The sequence below is a fragment of the Salvia splendens genome, chromosome 5 (assembly GCF_004379255.2).
Source record: "Salvia splendens isolate huo1 chromosome 5, SspV2, whole genome shotgun sequence".
Classification (NCBI taxonomy): domain Eukaryota; kingdom Viridiplantae; phylum Streptophyta; class Magnoliopsida; order Lamiales; family Lamiaceae; genus Salvia; species Salvia splendens.
In genome coordinates, this window is record NC_056036.1 from 13075882 (window position 1) to 13098003 (window position 22122).

Genomic DNA, 22122 nt, shown 5'->3' on the forward strand with positions numbered 1-22122 from the left:
GTGGGATCGCATTGAGACCAGATACAACTCGATGAAGCCGAGTTGGGCGTACAAGCGGAGCAAGGATCAACTCCGCAAGTGTTGGGATCAGATCAAGCTTCATGTCAACAACTTCAAGGATATATTCACGAAGTTCAGGGACGAAAGGGCCAGCGGTGAGAGCATGGAGGATGTCATCCAGAAGTCGATGGCCTCTTACCAGTCGAAGTACGGGCAGTTCAAGTTCTACAACATTTGGTTGATCTTGAGGACAAGCCGAAGTTCGACGGAGGGATACTGGTCGCATCCTCAGTTGCGAAGCGAACGAAGAACACCGCCACTGGCGGTTACACAAGCAGGGGCCCATCGCCTGCGGATCTCAACGCTGAGCCGGAAGTGAGTTCCGAAATGCCTACGTCTACTTTTAGACGTCCCATTGGAAACAAGACTGCCAAAGCCTAGGCCAAAGGGAAGGCGCCCCTCGTCTGGATCGACTCCCCCCCAGGCTGCACCTCTTCCGTCTACTCAGCTCGTGGCCTCAGTGCTCTATGAGTTCGGTGGTTTCCGTGAGGTGTGCGAGTATAGGTTTATACTTGACGCACAAAACAACCTTCATACGGAATCCGATCCGGAAAAACGACGGAGGCTTGAGAAGATGATCAAGAATATGAACAAGAAAAGTTAGATTTAGATGACTAGTTAGGTTTTTATTAATTTAGTAATATAGTTTTTTTTAAATTAAGTAATGTAGTTGTTTTTTAAAAGTTGTGGTTTTTAATATAATATATTTTGGTATTTTTGTAATTAAAAATAAAAAATAATAATATTATTAAAAATTAAATGTAAATTAAGTTTAATTGATAGGGCGAACACTAAGGCGAAACCATTACAGAAAAAAGGGACGGACTAAGAAATGCTAATGTGACAACCATTAAGGCGTCCAACTAGAGCATCAATTGTAGATGCTCTTAGTGTAATTTAGTATACTATGATTAATACAGATGAAAGCGTATTTTGATAAATGAGTAGTCTCGTATGAACTCTTTTATCATTTGGTTTTATCATTTGGGAGTAGGCTATAGGTTATATATTTACTAATAAATTCAAAAGAATGAATGTGCAACCCGAGAGTAATTTATGTTTTGTCAAATTTGTCAACGATTAAAATAACTAATTATATTGTGCAACCGGATAATAATTTATGTATTGCCAAATTTGTCAACTATTAAAATAACTAATTATACTGTGTAACCCGAGTATTAAAATAACCAATTATAATGTGCAACAGGATAATAATTTATATTTTACTAAATTTGTCAACGATTAAACTTTGACTTTTTGTCGAATTATCAATAATTGATAATACAACAGATTATATGAAATATTTAATCTCATCGTTTTCAGAATAGCGACATCAATAATAATATGAAAAATGGGTTTAACAGCCAAATGAATCCTACATGAAGTGATTAATTTGAAATATACACGCAATAGTACTATTTTTAGTAAGAGACTCTTGATTAAATGCCACGTGTGTGAAAATATAGTACAGTACTAATTTTGTACGTGTGTTTTAGTTTTTAAATAATCACCCAATTAGGGTACATAATAATTGTATCATTTAGTATCATTTTTATTAGTTAATAGTAGTATGGTTGATAACTCAAATTTGGGTTAATTCGTTTTTTCCTTCTAAGTTTTGAAATAAAAGTGAAGTATAATGAAAAGTCAATTAGATTGAGTATATACCCAATTATACTATATAAATGTCAAATGGGCAATGGCGACTTCTTCATTGCACAAGTGCCTACACAATCAAAGTAGGAAACGGCGCTTGGTTTACTTTCTTTTTTTTTAATAGAAAGAGCAGTTGAAGCAGCAGTTATCAAATGGAGTACTTATACAATTGATTGCATTAGCATACATAAGTTATCAAACCAATTGATATTTATGTAGAAGTAATAAATTGAGATTAATAAATGAAAGTTATCGCCAATTCCTCAGCTGCTAGAGATCTGTTTTATTTTACAAAAGTAGCTCTTCCTTAATATCAACAGAGAATAGATAAAAGTATAAACTCGGACTTCTTTTTGTGATGAGGGTGAGGTTGAGACTTGAGAGGTGATAGAGGGGAGAAGAAAGAATAGAGTCAGCCAAATTTTAATAATATGAAAAATGGGCCAGTTATTAATTTATGATTGTGTTTGATTTGATTAATTCTGGGCTTATAAGATAAATAAGGCTGGGTTGGGAGATTTATTTAGGTGGGTTTATATTAATTTCGTAGTCTTTAGCTTAAGAGGGAACATCATTTTTGGTCAACGAACTTTGCCAAAATATCATTTTAGGTACGTGAACTTTGAAAATATCATTTTAGGTCCGTGAACTTTGAGTTAGTATCATTTGAGGTACTTTTTACTATTACCAAGTTTTTTTGGACGAAAATACCCTCAATACCTTAAAGTGTATATATTTTTAATAAATTTATCATATACTCATAATTTTTTATAAATATCTTTACAATATATTTTTGACAAATTTTCTAAATATAATTTGACCTTAAATATTATTACTTAATTTTGTGAAATGCAAGTAAAATTGCTTCTTCAAATTTTTACATATATTTTTAAAATTGAATAAAGAACTTTTATTTAATAATAAAAAATTGAATAAAGATCTTTTCTTGCATGTCACAAAATTAAATGATAATATTGAAGGTCAAATTATATTTAGAAAATTTATCAAAAATATATTGTAAAGATATTTATAAAAAGATCTTTATTCAATTTTTTATTATTAAAGAAAGTTCTTTATTCAATTTTTAAAAAAAATTAATATAAAAAATTGAAGAAGCAATTTTACTTGCATGTCACAAAATTAAGTGATAATATTTAAGGTCAAATTATATTTAGAAAATTTGTCAAAAATATATTGTAAAGATATTTATAAAAAATATGAATATATGATAAATTTATTAAAAATATATACACTTTAAGGTATTGAGGGTATTTTCGTCCAAAAAAACTTGGAAATAGTAAAAAGTACCTCAAATGATACTAACTCAAAGTTCACGGACCTAAAATGATATTTTCAAAGTTCACGGACCTAAAATGATACTCCCTCCGTCCCCGAATAAGAGTCGCTAATTTCTATTTTGAGCCGTCCCCCATTAAGAGCCACTCTTTATTTTTACCATAAATGGTAGTAGGCCCCACATTCCACTAACTCACTTCACTCACATTTTATTATAAAACCAATATAAAAATGTGGGTCCCACATTCCACTAACTTTTTCAACCAACTTTTCTCTACATTTCTTAAAAGTCGTGTCCGGTCAAAGAGCGACTCCTATTAGGGGACGGAGGGAGTACTTTGGCAAAGTTCGTGGACAAAAAATGATGTTCCCTCTATTTTTAATAAATTTATCATATAATCATAATTTTTTATAAATATCTTTACAATATATTTTTGACAAATTTTCTAAATATAATTTGACCTTAAATATTATCACTTAATTTTGTAACATGCAAGTAAAATTGCTTCTTCAATTTTTTATATTAATTTTTTTAAAATTGAATAAAGAACTTTTCTTTAATAATAAAAAATTGAATAAAGATCTTTTCTTGCATGTCACAAAATTAAATGATAATATTGAAGGTCAAATTATATTTAGAAAATTTGTCAAAAATATATTGTAAAGATATTTATAAAAAATCTTTATTCAATTTTTTATTATTAAAGAAAGTTCTTTATTCAATTTTTAAAAATAATTAATATAAAAAATTGAAGAAGCAATTTTACTTGCATGTCACAAAATTAAGTGATAATATTTAAGGTCAAATTATATTTAGAAAATTTGTCAAAATTATATTGTAAAGATATTTATAAAAAAATATGAGTATACGATAAATTTATTAAAAATATATACACTTTAAGGTATTAAGGGTATTTTCGTGAAAAAAAACTTGGAAATAGTAAAAAGTACCTCAAATGATACTAACTCAAAGTTCACGGACCTAAAATGATATTTTCAAAGTTTACAGACCTAAAATGATACTTTGGCAAAGTTCGTGGACAAAAAATGATGTTCCCTCTTAGCTTAATAAGCAGGAGCATTAATTTAGACACATAGCTAGACTTTAATTAGTTTATACTAGTATTTCACTAACTAAATTAGCATAATGTTTTAGATTACGCCAAGTAAATACATAATTTGAATTTTTTATATGAAAGAGTTGATTATATAGATTATAATCTTCGGAGGCCCTTTCACAAGTATATATACTACTTCACTTTATTGAAGAGAGTTATATTCTTCCGTCCTATAAAAATAGACTAATTGGTGGTGACATGATTAATATGTAATTAACAAAGTGAGAAAGAAAGAATAAATGAAACAGAGGGAATACATCATTAATTGTGGACAGGTGGATCACAGATAACATTTGCAATAGTATTAAACAAAAAGATTTTTCTAAAAATTTGATGTAAAGATTTTTTTTGAATGTCCTCGTGAAATAAATTACATTAAACTTGAGGCTTCATTTATGTACGGATAGGGGAGCATTAGAGTGTCAACATAGTTAGAGTGACAACATACCATCAACCTCGTGCTGCCACGTGGCACGTTATCCAACAATATTAGGGGCGTATCCAGCAATATCATAATAAGCGTTTTAGATGGATTTCTACAAATTGCATGATAGTACTACGTGGATTGCTGTCTGGAGTGCTGAGTATTACTGTATTAGCTATACAGCAAAATAACGGTATAAAAAAGCAATATGTATATATATATACTGCAACTGAAACATTCTATGCCTCTACAGCAATACTCAACAATCTACACAACAATCCACCTATTACTATCATGCAATCTGTAAACGCATACTAAATGAATATTGCTGGATATGCCTCTAATATTGCTAGATAACGTGCCACGTGGCAGCACGAGATTGGTGGTACGTTGTCACTTTAAAAAGGGTTGTCATCTTAACATAATCCTGTACGGATAAGTTATTATATACTACATTTGTCCTTCGATAAACATTTTTTTAATTATTTTGAGTCGTCCATCAATAAATTTTCTATTTGCTTTTGAACTCTCATTCCAGTAACTTTATCTTATTCACATTTTATTATAAAACTAGTATATAAAAGTAGAACACAAATTTCCACTAACTTTTTAAACTAACTTTCTACTCCTATATACTACATATCTTAAAACCCAAGCAGGGTCAAAACTCTTGTCACGACCGCCCATACAAGGGGTACCACAAACGCGGCGATCGTGACCGACATGCATGGATTACAATTTAAAAGAACAACTTAATTGAATTAAAGAAAGGAAAACAACCTAACTTAAAGATTTTAAGGTTTTATTTTTTTTTTGAAAGGACATAAGATAAAAAGAATACTTTTAAAAAGGACAACGGAAAAGTTAGACTTAAGAAATACATCAATTAAAAATTTAAGTAAAACAAGCATTAAACTTAAATCTCGAAGAATACTATTTTTAAAATGCAACGTAAAACTTGTTTAAAACTCATCACCACCATACATGTTCAGACACAAAAACATAAAGATTAAGGTCTTAAGACACAATTTAAAACATAACAGCGGATAAATAAGGTTCAAAGAGAGTCAAGGATCACGCCTATGTATGACGACACAACGTATCCTAGGGTCTTTAGCCAGCTCAACATCCACCGCAACATCTCGCTCAACCTGCAAAATTTTTAAAAGAAATTGCAGGGCTGAGTACTTGTTGTACTCAATGGGCTCATGCCGAAAACATTTATCAAGTTATGTCATCCATACCAGTGATCTCGAGTTTTATACGCAGTAAAGAAAATATCACGAGAACACAAAAATGTTTCATAGACTGGCCAGTCAAATATTCTCCCCACTTTTCACATCAATCCAACAATCACAATCACAGTGCGACGAAAGTGTGGCCACACTATTCGCCCACGAGACCGGCCGACTTGCAAGTACGGCTCACGATCCCACCAGTGTACACAGCCCGATAGGGTTTACGGCCCTACTCGGACCCGAATTCATTTCACAATACAGCCATATAGCCTAACGGAGTAAACTCATACGAACTAGGTATCAGGCACACAATCTCATAACAAAAACAGTCCATGGCATGACATAACAGTTAAACCATCCTTGTATCTCCACATAATATTTTTCGGAAAAATAAAGAGGTTTGAAAAGAAAGCCCACCTCGTTCTCTTAGCAATTCACAACCCAACTTAGCAACTCTCGATCCTCAAGTTCACGAGTACACAGCACCCTTGTCAAAGACAACACAATTAGTTTCCCCCAACAACATATTACTATGCATGTCCTATCGATTCTCTCGTCGTTTTTCTCAAATTCCCGACCCAACATACGTCACAAAGATGGGAGAACACATCGTAACACATTTTGATTTATCACACGTGATCACATCATTTAAACACGTTCCTTGGACATACATGTATCATATAATACTTTTAAACATGAAAATAAGTGTTATTTTAACAAGGCAGAAAACTGGCAGAACTGCGCGACCGTTTTGTAAAAATTACTATAAAATCACCCGACCTCAAAAGATGCTAAATTTTGGCCACAATACAGAGGACACATTCAAGTTCATCCATGAAAATTTTCATATCGAAATCACGTCGTTTAGTCAGTCACATCACATATTGAACTCTCTGGTCGGAACATATAATTTCTGACAGTATTGCGCAGTTCATTTGAAAAATTCCCCATAAATTCATAAGATTCCCAAAATGGCTGAAAATTTAACACAACACAGAAGACACTTCATATTTTCATATAGTTCAAGAATCACATCGATCGGAGGTCATTTGGTCAGTCAAACAGAAAACGAAACATTCATGGCGAGAACTCACGTTTCTGGCAGATTTGCGCAGTCAACTTCAAAATTTATTAAAAATTTATTTTTCGATAGAACGGGCTGAAATTCACACGAGACACAGGAGACACCTTGACGTTTACTCAGTAAAAATTTCGTAGCCAAATTCGTTTGTTTGATGGGTCGAATACAGATCATAAGTCACTGGTCGAGCATCACAGAATTCTGGTTCAAATTCGGAAATAGGGTTTTTAAAACTTCCACAACACAACCACCGATTTTTCATGCTCGAAAACACATAATCATGCTTACACGTTCCTCATACACATATTTGCATACAAATTCATATTATTCACAAATATTTCGATCCAATACACATGATTCCAATCAACAACGTAAAAATCAAACAAGTTCTTACGAACACACAATTTCCCTCCCGTTAAAACTTGCGATCTATCAAACCTACACTCTCTACGTGCATGTAGGACTCAAGACATGGTTCAAAAGAGAAGGAGGAGGAAAAGTGTGCGAATATACCTTCCTTTGACAAAACGAATCGGTAGAAGCGTAGAATGAAGCGATCCGTCGGAAACTCTTGAAGATACTTTCAATGGTTGCAAGAACAATGGTGGATGGAGGATTTTTGGAGATGGGAGAGTGGGAGAAGATGAAAAAAAACGTGTGGGAAAGGGAGAGAATGAAAGTGGCGAAATTTTTGAGTGAATGGGGGCTAGGGTTTTATTATTTGGTATTTATTTGCTAGGTTTAAGTCCATGAATGAATTAAATAAATAAATTGTGAGGAATTAAATATATAGGCCAATGAATAAAAATCCCACAATTATGAAGAGCCAAATTTTCGAAAATTATGGCTGAAAAATTAATAAGGAATTATTTGGTATTTACTTGGAGAGAATTAATTCCACAACTTAGGAAATAAAAATAATGGATACAAGGAAACAAATAAATTAAATCTCTAAGTAGGAAAATTGTGGTGGGGGCCGAAAATTTCAAGGGCTTTGCACAAGGAAATTATTTAAATCCCCAATTAAATAGAATAGGATTTAAATTTGGTAATTTCTTTATGGAATAAGGCTCCCATAAAATAGGTAACAATTATTCAAATTCCCACAAGGAAAATAGTAGTATGGGGCGTGTGACATGGAAGGGAAGTAGTAGAAAAATTATTCACACCCCCAATTAAATAGAATAGGAATTTATTTGAATAATGAGGGATTCCACAAATTAGGAACAAATAAAAATATTCTCAAAATTTTATTGGAGAGGGCCGAAAATTGCTAGGCTCAAATAGTCAAGGAAATATCCCAACTCTCTATTTATTTTGGGTAAAGAAGTAAAATATAACATGATTTAATTGGATTAAATTCAAAAGAAGAGAGTCCATAAAGCACCAATTAAATCGAATGAAAAATAATCCAATCTCCTATTGGAGATTTTCGAAACTCCCAAGGAAAAAGGGATGGAGTTCGAATTTCATGTAGTGTAATTTAGGGTCCATTGGTTTGGATATAATTTGGAATAAAGTCCCAAAACAATTAATTAAATCCACAAAGAGAAGTACTATTTCAATAATTTCGGAATGACCGGAAGTATCAATTAATTGAATCGAGAAATGATTAATGCATGATCCTATTAATCTTTCTCCCACATTGGAAAACGATAAAAAAAACTCGAGCTCATCATTCCACAATTACCACGACAATTTATTTCACGCAAAGCACTTAATCACATTAAATCAAACGTTTCAAAATTCCAAAAATTCCAATAACATAATAAAAAGGGTCACAAAAGTTTGGGATGTTACATCCTTCTCCTCTAAACAGAAATTTCGTCCCGAAATTTGATCGTCTCACACAAACAGCTCGGGAAACTTTTCTTTCATCTTATCTTCTAACTTCCACGTAGCTTTCTCGGGACCATGGTGCTTCCACAACACCTTCACGGACGCTATCGTCTTGTTCCGTAGCTCTTGTACCTTCCGATCTAGGATTGCTTCGGGCCTTTCCTCGTAGCTCATGTCGGGGGTTAGGATCACTTCCTCTTGGTGAATCACATGTTTGGGGTCGAACACGTACTTGCGCAACTGCGACACGTGGAACACGTTGTGCACGTTCCCAAAGCTGGGAGGTAACGCCAAACGATATGCCACAGGACCTACTTCATCGACGACGTGTTGGTATACTCGAAGAACGAAGAGGAGCATGGATAGCACCTGTTCGTGTTGGAAACGTTGCAAAGGGAGAAACTTTATGCCAAGTTTAGTAAGTGTGAGTTTTGGTTAACTCGAGTGAACTTCCTTGGTCATATTGTGACGGCAAACGGAATTCAAGTAGACCCAGCAAAGGTCGAGGCCGTACAGAATTGGAAATCTCCGAAAACGCCAAGTGAAATCCGCAGTTTCTTGGGATTGGCGGGATATTATCGACGATTCATCGAGGGAGCGATCGTGACCGGCATGCATGGATAACATTTTAAATGAAAACTTAATTAACTTAAAGAAAAAAAAACATTTTAGTTTAAAGAAGTTTAAGGTTATAATTAACTATTGATTAGAAATGACTTATGAAAACTATTTTTAAAAGAAGCAGCGTAGAAAATAAACTTAAAGAAAACCAATTAACTTCTAAAGTAAAACATTTAATTTAATTCACGGAAAACACCATTTTCAAATGACAACGTAGATACTTGTTTAAAACTCATCACCACCATACATGTTCAAACACAAAACGTAAAGAAAAGATTTAGGTCTTGAGTCATAGTTCAAATCATAGCAGCGGAAAAATAAGGTTTAAGGAGAGTCAAGGATAACGCCTATGTATGAAGACACAACGCATCCTAAGTACTTAAGCCAGCTCAACATCCACCGCAACATCCCGCTCAACCTCCACATAAGAAAAATAATATGCAGGGCTGAGTACTTGTTGTACTCAATGGGCTCATGCCGAAAACATTTTAATAAGTTATGTCATCCATACCAGTGATCTCGAGTTTTAAGTAGTAAGAAAATATCACGAGAAACACAAAAACATTCAAGTCTGGACAAACAATTTATCTCCCCACTTTTCACATCAATCCATCAATCACATCACAGTGCGACGAAAGTGTGGCCACACTATTCGCCCACGAGACCGGCCGACTTGCAAGGACGGCTCACGATCCCACCAGTGTACACAGCCTGATAGGGTTTACGGCCCTACTCAGACCCGAATTCGTTTCACAACACAACCATATAGCCTAACGGAGTAAACTCATACGAACTAGGCATCAGACACACAATCTCATAATAAAAACAACATGGCATGACATAACAGGTAAACCACCCTTATATCGCCACATAATATTTTTTGGAAAAGTAAAGAAGTTTGAAAAGAAAGCCCACCTCGTTCGCTTAGCAATTCACAACCCAACTTAGTAACTCTCGATCCTCGAGTTCACGAATACACAACACCCTTGTCAACGACAACACAAGTCAGCCTTTCACAACAACATTTTACTATGCATGTCCTATCGTTTTCTCTCTCATCGTTTTTCTCAAATTCCCCAACCCAACATACGTCACAAAGGTGTAAAGACACACGTAACACATTCCAACTTATCACAAGTGATTTCATCATTTAAACACGTTCCTTAGACATACATGCATCATATAATACTTTTAAACTTGAAACTAGGTGTCATTTTAACAAGGCAGAAAACTGGCAGATCTGCGTGACCGTTTTGTAAAAATCACTATAAATTCACCCGACCTCAAAAGAAGCTAAATTTTGGTCATAATACAGAGGAAAAATTCATGTTCATCCATGAAAATTTTCACACCGAAATCACGTCATTTAGTCAGTCATATCACATATTAAACTCTCTGGTCGGAACATACAATTTCTGACAGTATTGCGCAGTTCATTTGAAAAATTTACCGTAAATTCATCCAATGCCCAAAAAGGCTGAAAATTTAACACGACTCGGAAGACACTTCAAATTTTCATATAGTTTAAGAATCACATTAATCGGAGGTCATTTGGTCATTCAAACAGAAAATGAAACATTCGTGGCGAGAACTCAAGTTTCTGGCAGATTTGCGCAGTCAACTTCAAAAATTTATTAAAAATTCATTTTTTGATAAAAAAGGCTGAAAATCACACGAGACACAGAAACCACCTTGAAGTTTACTCAGTAAAAATTTCATAGCAAAAATCGTTCGTTTGAATTGTCAATTACAGATCATAAGCCACTGGTCGTGCACCACAGATTTCATATTCAAGTTCGTAAATAGGGTTTTCATCTTACATCACACAACCACCGATTTCTCATGCTCGAAAACACATAACCATGCTTACAAGTTCCTCATACATATAGTGGAACTGAACCAAAAGAATTTCACTCTGTAAGAAAAAAACTTGAAACAAACATGGTGACCAAATGGAAAGTTGAACAAAAGTTCCAAGAGAAATATCCCACAGTAAACATGTCTGTGAAACGTGATCGTATTGAAGGACATAACTGCAAGCAGTCTTAGGAATGAAGTTCAATAGCAAAGGCTCACAAAGTCAAAATATTGTGCGTATAAATAATAAGTCATAGAAGACTACAATCAATCCAAGTGTCCAAAGTTATGAAGGCAACACCACTTTCCAAGAACTGAAAGTGAGTTAAGACTCAATGGAGGAAAAGAAATAATATGCATCACTTCCAAGGGGTGAACGAAACAAGCTGTCAAGTAGACAAGGGTCCACGGTTATTTGAAAGGTCCTGAAAAATAACTTCTTAGAATCCAAGTAAGAGCTGTTGATTAAAATAGTTTGTTCTAGCTATTAAAGTCGCACTCCCTCGTTCATCTTTCGCAAGCCAAGACTGGTAACATCGCTCTAAGAACCGTGGATTCCACGCTGGGATTCTTCGTGTCATCGCCACTAATAGTGATAGTCGGAATCCACATCTTCATAAAATTCTTTGCATGTCATAATGACTATCCTCGTAGGACATTGCTATCATCCTCGTGCTCCTTAGCAGGGTATGAAGATCATCTCCATCGTGTTGTCACTTACGCAAGATTACACTATACTAATTTAATCGCGAGTATGATCGCTCGCCGTTGCATGAAAATATCACTTAGCTTCAGCTCTTCTTGTCTCGCACCTTGACTTAAGGGTTTGCCTCAACTTTCATATTCTCGTACGTTTCATTGCTCAGAGAAGCAATAGTTAAGTTTTCAACTTAGAACTACGATTCACGCGGTCAACTAGGCTTATATTTTAGGTACTCTAAGTTCACAACACAGTTCATCATCTCATAGATCATCATCTACCACAATTTACGTAATTCATACCTCAAGATAAACACACCACATTTTCACATCTCATAGCAAAACACTTTCGAACTTTACAACTATATTCAAAACTTTTGAAACAATACAGCCATATAGCCTAACGGAGTAAACTCATACGAACTAGGCATCAGGCACACAATCTCATAACAAAAACAGTCCATGGCATGACATAACAGTTAAACCACCATTGTATCTCCACATAATATTTTTCGGAAAAATAAAGAGGTTTGAAAAGAAAGCCCACCTCGTTCTCTTAGCAATTCACAACCCAACTTAGCAACTCTCGATCCTCAAGTTCACGAGTACACAACACCCTTGTCAAAGAAAACACAATTAGTTTCCCCCAACAACATATTACTATGCATGTCCTATCGATTCTCTCGTCGTTTTTCTCAAATTCCCGACCCAACATACGTCACAAAGATGGGAGAACACATCGTAACACATTTCGATTTATCACACGTGATCACATCATTTAAACACGTTCCTTGGACATACATGTATCATATAATACTTTTAAACATGAAAATAAGTGTTATTTTAACAAGGCAGAAAACTGGCAGAACTGCGCGACCGTTTTGTAAAAATTACTATAAAATCACCCGACCTCAAAAGATGCTAAATTTTGGCCACAATACAGAGGACACATTCAAGTTCATCCATGAAAATTTTCATATCGAAATCACGTCGTTTAGTCAGTCACATCACATATTGAACTCTCTGGTCGGAACATATAATTTCTGACAGTATTGCGCAGTTCATTTGAAAAATTCCCCATAAATTCATAAGATTCCCAAAAAGGCTGAAAATTTAACACAACACAGAAGACACTTCATATTTTCATATAGTTCAAGAATCACATCGATCGGAGGTCATTTGGTCAGTCAAATAGAAAACGAAACATTCATGGCGAGAACTCACGTTTCTGGCAGATTTGCGCAGTCAACTTCAAAATTTATTAAAAATTCATTTTTTGATAGAACGGGCTGAAATTCACACGAGACACAGGAGACACCTTGACGTTTACTCAGTAAAAATTTCGTAGCCAAATTCGTTTGTTTGATGGGTCGAATACAGATCATAAGTCACTGGTCGAGCATCACAGAATTCTGGTTCAAATTCGGAAATAGGGTTTTTAAAACTTCCACAACACAACCACCGATTTTTCATGCTCGAAAACACATAATCATGCTTACACGTTCCTCATACACATATTTGCATACAAACTCATATTATTCACAAATATTTCGATCCAATACACATGATTCCAATCAACAACGTAAAAATCAAACAAGTTATTACGAACACACAATTTCCCTCCCGTTAAAACTTGCGATCTATCAAACCTACACTCTCTACGTGCATATAGGACTCAAGACATGGTTCAAAAGAGAAGGAGGAGGAAAAGTGTGCGAATATACCTTCCTTTGACAAAACGAATCGGTAGAAGCGTAGAATGAAGCGATCCGTCGGAAACTCTTGAAGATACTTTCAATGGTTGCAAGAACAATGGTGGATGGAGGATTTTTGGAGATGGGAGAGTGGGAGAAGATGAAAAAAAACGTGTGGGAGAGGGAGAGAATGAAAGTGGCGAAATTTTTGAGTGAATGGGGGCTAGGGTTTTATTATTTGGTATTTATTTGCTAGGTTTAAGTCCATGAATGAATTAAATAAATAAATTGTGATGAATTAAATATATAGGCCAATGAATAAAAATCCCACAATTATGAAGAGCCAAATTTTCGAAAATTATGGCTGAAAAATTAATAAGGAATTATTTGGTATTTACTTGGAGAGAATTAATTCCACAACTTAGGAAATAAAAATAATGGATACAAGGAAACAAATAAATTAAATCTCTAAGTAGGAAAATTGTGGTGGGGGCCGAAAATTTCAAGGGCTTTGCACAAGGAAATTATTTAAATCCCCAATTAAATAGAATAGGATTTAAATTTGGTAATTTCTTTATGGAATAAGGCTCCCATAAAATAGGTAACAATTATTCAAATTCCCACAAGGAAAATAGTAGTATGGGGCGTGTGACATGGAAGGGAAGTAGTAGAAAAATTATTCACACCCCCAATTAAATAGAATAGGAATTTATTTGAATAATGAGGGATTCCACAAATTAGGAACAAATAAAAATATTCTCAAAATTTTATTGGAGAGGGCCGAAAATTGCTAGGCTCAAATAGTCAAGGAAATATCCCAACTCTCTATTTATTTTGGGTAAAGAAGTAAAATATAACATGATTTAATTGGATTAAATTCAAAAGAAGAGAGTCCATAAAGCACCAATTAAATCGAATGAAAAATAATCCAATCTCCTATTGGAGATTTTCGAAACTCCCAAGGAAAAAGGGATGGAGTTCGAATTTCATGTAGTGTAATTTAGGGTCCATTGGTTTGGATATAATTTGGAATAAAGTCCCAAAACAATTAATTAAATCCACAAAGAGAAGTACTATTTCAATAATTTCGGAATGACCGGAAGTATCAATTAATTGAATCGAGAAATGATTAATGCATGATCCTATTAATCTTTCTCCCACATTGGAAAACGATAAAAAAAACTCGAGCTCATCATTCCACAATTACCACGACAATTTATTTCACGCAAAGCACTTAATCACATTAAATCAAACGTTTCAAAATTCCAAAAAATTCCAATAACATAATAAAAAGGGTCACAAAAGTTTGGGATGTTACAACTCTCCTTGTTTTGGTGGACGGAAGGAGTACATTTTATACGAAAGGATTATTATGCAAATAAATATAAGAGAGAATTAATATTATCTTCTTACAAAAAAACACTATGTACATACTCCCTCCGTCCGCCATTAAATGTCATATTTTTCTTTTTTCGTCTGTTCGCCAATAAATATCTCATTTCACTTTTACTACTTTTGGCATGTGGTCTCACATTCCGCTAACTCAATCTACTCGTATTTTATTATAAAATTAATATAAAAAAATAGGACACACCTTCCACTATTTTTTTATCCCTTTCTTTTATAAAGTCAAATAATTTTTTAAAATCCAAGCTGATAAAAACTGAGACATCTGTTGACGGACAGAGGGAGTCATATAAAGGTAATCAAAGGGATATTTGAAGAGGAAAGGAATGAAGAAATATGTATATAGTGTTTCCTCTCTAAATAACCCTTTTATTACCTTTATATTATGTGTGTTTTTAGTATAAAAGCATAATATTCCCCACTGTTTCTCTGTACAAATTAATTTTTGAGCCGATTTTCCAAGAATAGGTACGTTTTAATGTTACGTTTAGATTTCAACAATCGATCTTATAGAAAAAAATTGTTATTCAGGCTAAACAGGAAATCACCAGCTGTCATGGCTCTCAATTACAACAACTGATTTTACGACAAAATTCTTATTACCCTGATAATCAAGGAAAAGGGTCACTGTATATTTTTCCGCAGAAATCATAAAACATAGAAATAATCTTGTCGAGCCAAATTCAGTCGATGAATTAACATCGTTTTCACACCACGTGGCTTTCCTTCATTGGTCGCAACTCATTATAAATGAGGTGAATTGGAGAAGGATTTTCACACACAGAGTCAAGAAAATGGGTGCTAATTACAAGTTTCATTCATTCGTCCATCTCTTCTCCCTTTTGGTAATGGTACTGATGGCAACCTCCTCTCTCGCCCGCCACGAGAAGGCTGGTCCAGTCGTCCAAGGCGCCGAGCCAGCCACTTCACCATATGAAGCTCGATATGCCACTGGGCTCTTCGTAGAGTTACGGACGCCTCCCTCACCCGAAGAGCTGCACGATCTGAGCCTAGACATGGGCCCGAGCCCAGCCATTAGCCCTTCGACTGACTCGTGATTTATAACACTAAGCTAATGGAAATAAACACGAGTAATAAGAAATGTTGATGTAGTAGTAGCACTTCCTATGTACTGCCAACATATATGCATGAAATTAAGCAATAATATTTGGTTATTTTGAATTGTTGATTCTGGAATCGTCTAATTAAATATGGTTTGTATGTGTTCAATATATTAACGTTGATGGCTGCCCACATGAAAATCAACTAGACATGCATGCATTTTTTAAAAAATGATTTAATTTAACATGTCAAATATTCAAGAGATTAAGTAGGAAAGTTGCATCCTACGTACGCATATGATTATACTCATTTATGTTACAATAGGAAAATAAATTTGTATATATTTTGTTATTTTTACCAGCCTATTTATATGGCTTTTATTGTAATTTGTAATTAAAATTTGCCCCAACGTAGCCATTAATGTATTACAAGTTTCTCTCTTTTCTTCGTCAATGATTTCTCCTCTTCTGCGCAATGTTCTTCTTCGGCGGTTTCTCCGCCATTTTACTTCTCCATTTTTCACAATTTACAAAAATATTAAACAAATTACAGACGCTTTTTGGTTTATTAGACTAGGTTTGCTATTTTTTGTTGAAATATTATACAATATCTATTTACTGCCAAAATTTAGCATATATTTCAATTTCCATCTGTCCCATAAAATTTGTCTCCTTTCACTTTTTATAAATTTTGGTAGTGGACCTCATATTCCACTAACTTATTCTCACGCATATTTTACTACAAAACTATTTAAAAGTTATGACTCACATTCCACTAACTTTTTCAACTCACTTTTCATTCTATACATTTCTTAAAATCCATGTTCGGTCAAAATGTGATACTCCATAATTTAAAGGACGAAGAGAGTACTGCATAATGTCTATATTTGTATCACAATGCAGGTTCAACTTTAATAATTTGTACTCCCTCCGTTCCATTCAAGATGTCCACATTCTTGAGTGGCACGAGATTTAAAAAGTAGTTGAATATTTTAATGAGGAGAGAGGAGAAGAGGTTTATTTCTAAATATAGAATGTGGACATCTTGAATGAGACAAATTAAAAAGGAAATGTGGACATCTTGAGTGGGACAAAGTAGGACAAAGGAAGTATGTTTTAGTAAAATTACTGTTAATCACTATGTATGGATTTATAGTATTGAGTTTTGCCTATTGACTATTAGTGGATCATTTGTTTAGTGTTCATAGCCTACAAATTCTTAGCTGTATAGTGGTGAATTTTCCTTTAGCATATTGTGCACATGCTATTGAATTAACATATATATTTAGCCAATAGGTATATTTAAGTTCATATTTTCTAAAGCTAGTTTTAGTTGTAAGACTGTGGTCCAAAGTCCAAACAACCAGTATATACTTTAGCACAAAACGTTAAAAAGTTAATAGGTATATTAAGTTGATCATATTTTCGAAAATTAGTTATAGGTTTATGATAGTGGTCCAAACAAGTATATGTTCTAACACAAAAAGTTATAGATATAGTGCTAAATAGACTATATATGCTATAAATTTTAAAAATTATGAAAACGCTGAAGTTTTTTGCTTTTTCGTTTTGGTATAATTAAACTATGCAAAATAGCCACTGGTTAGTCTAATGTTATATCCTAAGGTATAGATTTTATCACCCAATACAATTTAGACTAGGTTGATAAGTAACCACACCTCCCAATTTGATCAGCCACTTTTTCAATATTCAATTAATTTCTATCTACTCCACATTATTAATATTCATTCAATCCAATCATCTTTTTTTATGATTTGTCAATAACCATTCAACCACATCATTAGTTATTTATTAATTTATATTATTATTTAATAGTAATATTATTATTTGAAATATTTTATCATTACACAATAAAATTTATTAAAAACATAATAAATGATACTCCTTTTGTTACCCTTTTGTTACCGTAGCAACAACTTTTTTTCTCTTTTACTTTACTATTTCTTATCTTTGTAGTTGAGACCACCAAGATATTCGAAACCACCCCCTCCATTTCCGGGTTCTGGATCCGCCAGTGGCGGTCAACCCCTCCTGTCCGACTTGGGTAAGTTTTTTTATGCCTACGGTTTGTTTCTGTCGGCAATCCGTCAATTTTAATGTATGTCGAAGGTCCATTTGAAAGTCCGTCGGGGATGTTCGATGGCAGTATTCCATCGGAGATGTTTTGGTAATTAACAATGGATAAATATTTGTCGGTAAACTCTGCTTTATTGTAGTGTTAAGTTGATCTACTTTATCTATTAATTTAGTTTATATAAGAATAATGTACGCAGTTTTTCTATTGAATCAACAAAAAGTTATTGACCACGAAAATCGACGGTAAGTTCAGATTATTATGTGATTCTAGATTGAACTTGCAAGGATTTTGCGGAATATAGATCAACAAGACAGCATTTTTCTTATCTTATCTTTTGAGGATATAATATTTCCTTTTCTAAGCATTACACCTTCGAAAGGTCATTTCATCTCATTATACAAATATACATTTTGAATAAACTATTAACAGATTATTTCATGATAAACATTAGCATAAATAATGGTAAAATTAATCCCGATTTAGTATATTGTCCTCCCTTTGTCTCAGGGAAGATGACCCTTTCCTTAGGCGGACACGAAATTTTATATAGCTTTATTTTGTGTGTTAAGTGAAAATAATAAAATAAAAGAGTGAATAAAATAAAAATAAAAGTGTTTTCATTTTTAGTAATGGGCCATCTTAATTGGGACTAACTAATTCAAGTCTTCAATATATATACAAAATAGAAATTCAAAAGAGTAATACTGTAATATTTGTTCAAAAATTAAAAGATGATTTATATATTTACTGGACGCCGTTCTTGGTCACTAAGTTAAAAAGTTTATTAAATCATCTAAAAATTAAGTAGTAGTACAATTTCATTATTATATTTATATTTGAAAACTTTTAGTATTTAGGGTTTAATCTAAACGGTTAAAACTAGTTTTAGTCAATTTTGACTTACAGTAATTTTCACACATTGCGTTTCAGAAATAGTTTTCTCTGACATGACTTGATGAATTAATGATAACCATTGATTTTAAATTAAAGAACCAACACAATAAACCTGTACATTAATTAATTTAGATCACTATATATATCGAATTAAAGGATCAGTATTTAATATGGTGGTGGAAAGAAGCATATATAGAATCATTTATTAAAAAAAACAAGAAAGGAAGTCATGACTCAGTGTTATCAATCTTTCGGTTTTTCGAATTGATGGGGAGATGACTAGGCATTAATGTATAATATTTACATTTTTCATTTAAGTACTAAGAGTTTTTAATGGTAGGAATGGTAAATGTATTCTTGACGCATAATGCATATTACTGAACATAGAAATTGTATCATTAAAATACAAAAACTGCATATTACGTATTGAATAAAAATATACTTCTACCCACTAAAAATATATACCAATTTCTATTTTTGGCAGTACATCATTCCACTACTTCCACACACACTCATATTTTTACCCTTTAAAATTCCTTATGCATTTATATTTTGACCATTTCTTTTACGTTATGAAATCCTTTATACATAAACTCAAACAAAATTTACAAATTCCTTTCTTATGTCAAAAACAGAAATGCAAACCATTAAAAGCACAAATACGCATATGGTTTTATAGAAAAAGGCATACAGTGAATTCGTGGGATAACTTTTAGAATGATACACGTCTGGATCCATTGAAATTGTGTAGAAAATTTTCCGAGGTTGTATCACTAACAAATCCAAGAAACGAACTTCGTAATTGAGGAGGAGTATTTTTCTCTTTTTTGAAGTTGTCTCTCCTACCTCTATGTCATTCTCTCTGTCTTGTTCAAAAGCTCTCAACCTGGTACACTATGCAATATTATCTTTTTAATGAAAAAGGTATGTAGAAAAATAAAAGCAAGTCTGGACAATTAATTACTGAAACTCCCAGCTTAAACTAGCAATGAGTTCTATTTTCTTACATTTATAATTATTCTATTGTCTCCACATAACAAATCTTATTCCACAAAAATCACAATTTAAGATTTATTGTTTATTATTTACGTGGGAAATAATATTATCATAAATGTGTGATTTTGTTCAACACTAATCAATTTTTCATACTTACAATTAGAGATAAAAACGAATATGAAGTTACTATAGTCTATAGATTCGATATGAGTCTCCATTTGAATGATAGTAGAATTGTTTAAATAACTGAAACAAAACTACTAGTACTCCTATAAAGGATAAAGAGGGAGAAAGTAGTAAGGTAAGTGCAAAAAAGTTGCATAAATTTTGTGAGAGATGATTCAATAGCTATTTGAACCATGAAATTGCCGTTTTTGGAGATATCTGATCATACAGTATAATGAGACATTGAACTCGCACGGTAGAAAAATAAGGATTGTGGCAAAAGCGGAGTTGTTGTAAGATTAGAGGCCAATTAATGGAGTTTCTAGACCATTTTTTACTAATGGGCCGACGAAGGGGGTCGGTCAACCCTGCCCGACCCCACCTAGGTACATCTATGGTTATAAGTTTAGTAGTAGTAAATTTATAACACATTTTTATTAGTATGACAATAGCATATTTTATAGTAGTACTCCCTCCGTCCCACATGAATATGCATTCTTTCATTTTTTTTAGTCCGTCCCATAAGAATATACACTTTTTAATTTTAAAAACTATTTTCTCTCTAATGAGGTGAGACTCATTCTCCACTAATAATACTTTATTTACCTTTTATCTATATCTCTCTTTTACTTACCAATTTTCCATTAAAACCCGTGTCGAACACAAAGTGCATATTCTTTTGGTACGGATGAAGTACTATACATAACTGGAGAGAGAGTTTCTACACTGAAAGAAGATATGCACTATTGAATTTTCTATGATGATTTTTGAAGAGAGTTGTATGAATACAGTATAATAATTCTGAAACATTACAAATTACTTATAAAATAAACCATTATTTAGGACCGAGTGTGTTTGACATAGAATATCCATGTTCCCCAAAAATTATTTTAATTTGGACACTGTACGGACCTGTTGCTTACCAAAGATCAACAGTTTCCCCTAGAATCATTGAACATAAAGCCTCCACAAATCATTTTTATCTCTCACATCTTTGAACTAAATTCCTAGCGATTTCACAATAGACAACAACTATTTTCATATTTGTCATTCAAGCATATCTAATGTGATCCCAATCGTCATCAACCTTCTATATATACCAAGAATCACATTACACCTTAACCCCCATTTATTAGCAGAAAAAACAATCTCAACTCCACAAAAGGAAAAAAAAATAGTTGGAGATGGAAGGTGGTTCGAGTTCATCAGGCAAAGCCATGCAAGAGAAGGAGGAAGTTAAATACCGCGGCGTGAGGCGGCGGCCGTGGGGGAAGTTTGCAGCTGAGATTCGCGACCCGACTCGCCAGGGAGCGCGGCTGTGGCTGGGGACATTCGACACCGCGGAGGAGGCGGCGAGGGCCTATGATAAATCCGCGTTTAAATTGAGAGGGCATCTGGCGATCTTGAATTTCCCCAATGAGTATTACTCTCAACTTGTTATTCCGCCTTATAACCCTAATTTTACCTTGTCTTCATCCTCAATTTCTTCGCGTCGTAATTCCTCACACGACAAGATTGAACTGGAGTACTATGATGATAGTTTGTTGGAGGAGCTTCTTGAATCGTCCGAAAAGAAGAAGACCAAGAAGAACTGATCATGATTGTCGCCATTGAATCTAATCTACATCTGTTTTAATTGGTTGTTACTCTTGTATGTGAACGACTAGTTCACCATCGTCTTATTTAAGTTCAACGATATATATAAATAGTATAGTACTATAGTCTATACTCATGAAGTAAAAAGCTTGCATTGCTTTTAGATTCTGTATTGAAATGAATTAGTAAAACTTTTCAATACAAATTGGAAGGCGTGGTGAGTGAAAGTATGCGAATCTGCACATGTTCTTTTGACTTTTTTTTACTGAGAAAGTGAATGCTTATTCAAACCAAGAAAGTTCCCACAGTACTATACAGTTAG

The 22122-nt window shown here is 33.6% G+C and overlaps 1 protein-coding gene across 1 annotated transcript; it reads left to right on the top strand.

Moving 5' to 3' along the window:
- The first annotated feature begins 21388 nt into the window (after positions 1-21388).
- On the top strand, positions 21389-21889 carry LOC121803417 (ethylene-responsive transcription factor ERF098-like). The gene has a single exon (XM_042203082.1). The coding sequence runs from the start codon at positions 21389-21391 to the stop codon at positions 21797-21799; it is 411 nt and encodes a 136-aa protein (XP_042059016.1). The 3' UTR covers positions 21800-21889.
- The last annotated feature ends 233 nt before the right edge of the window (positions 21890-22122 follow it).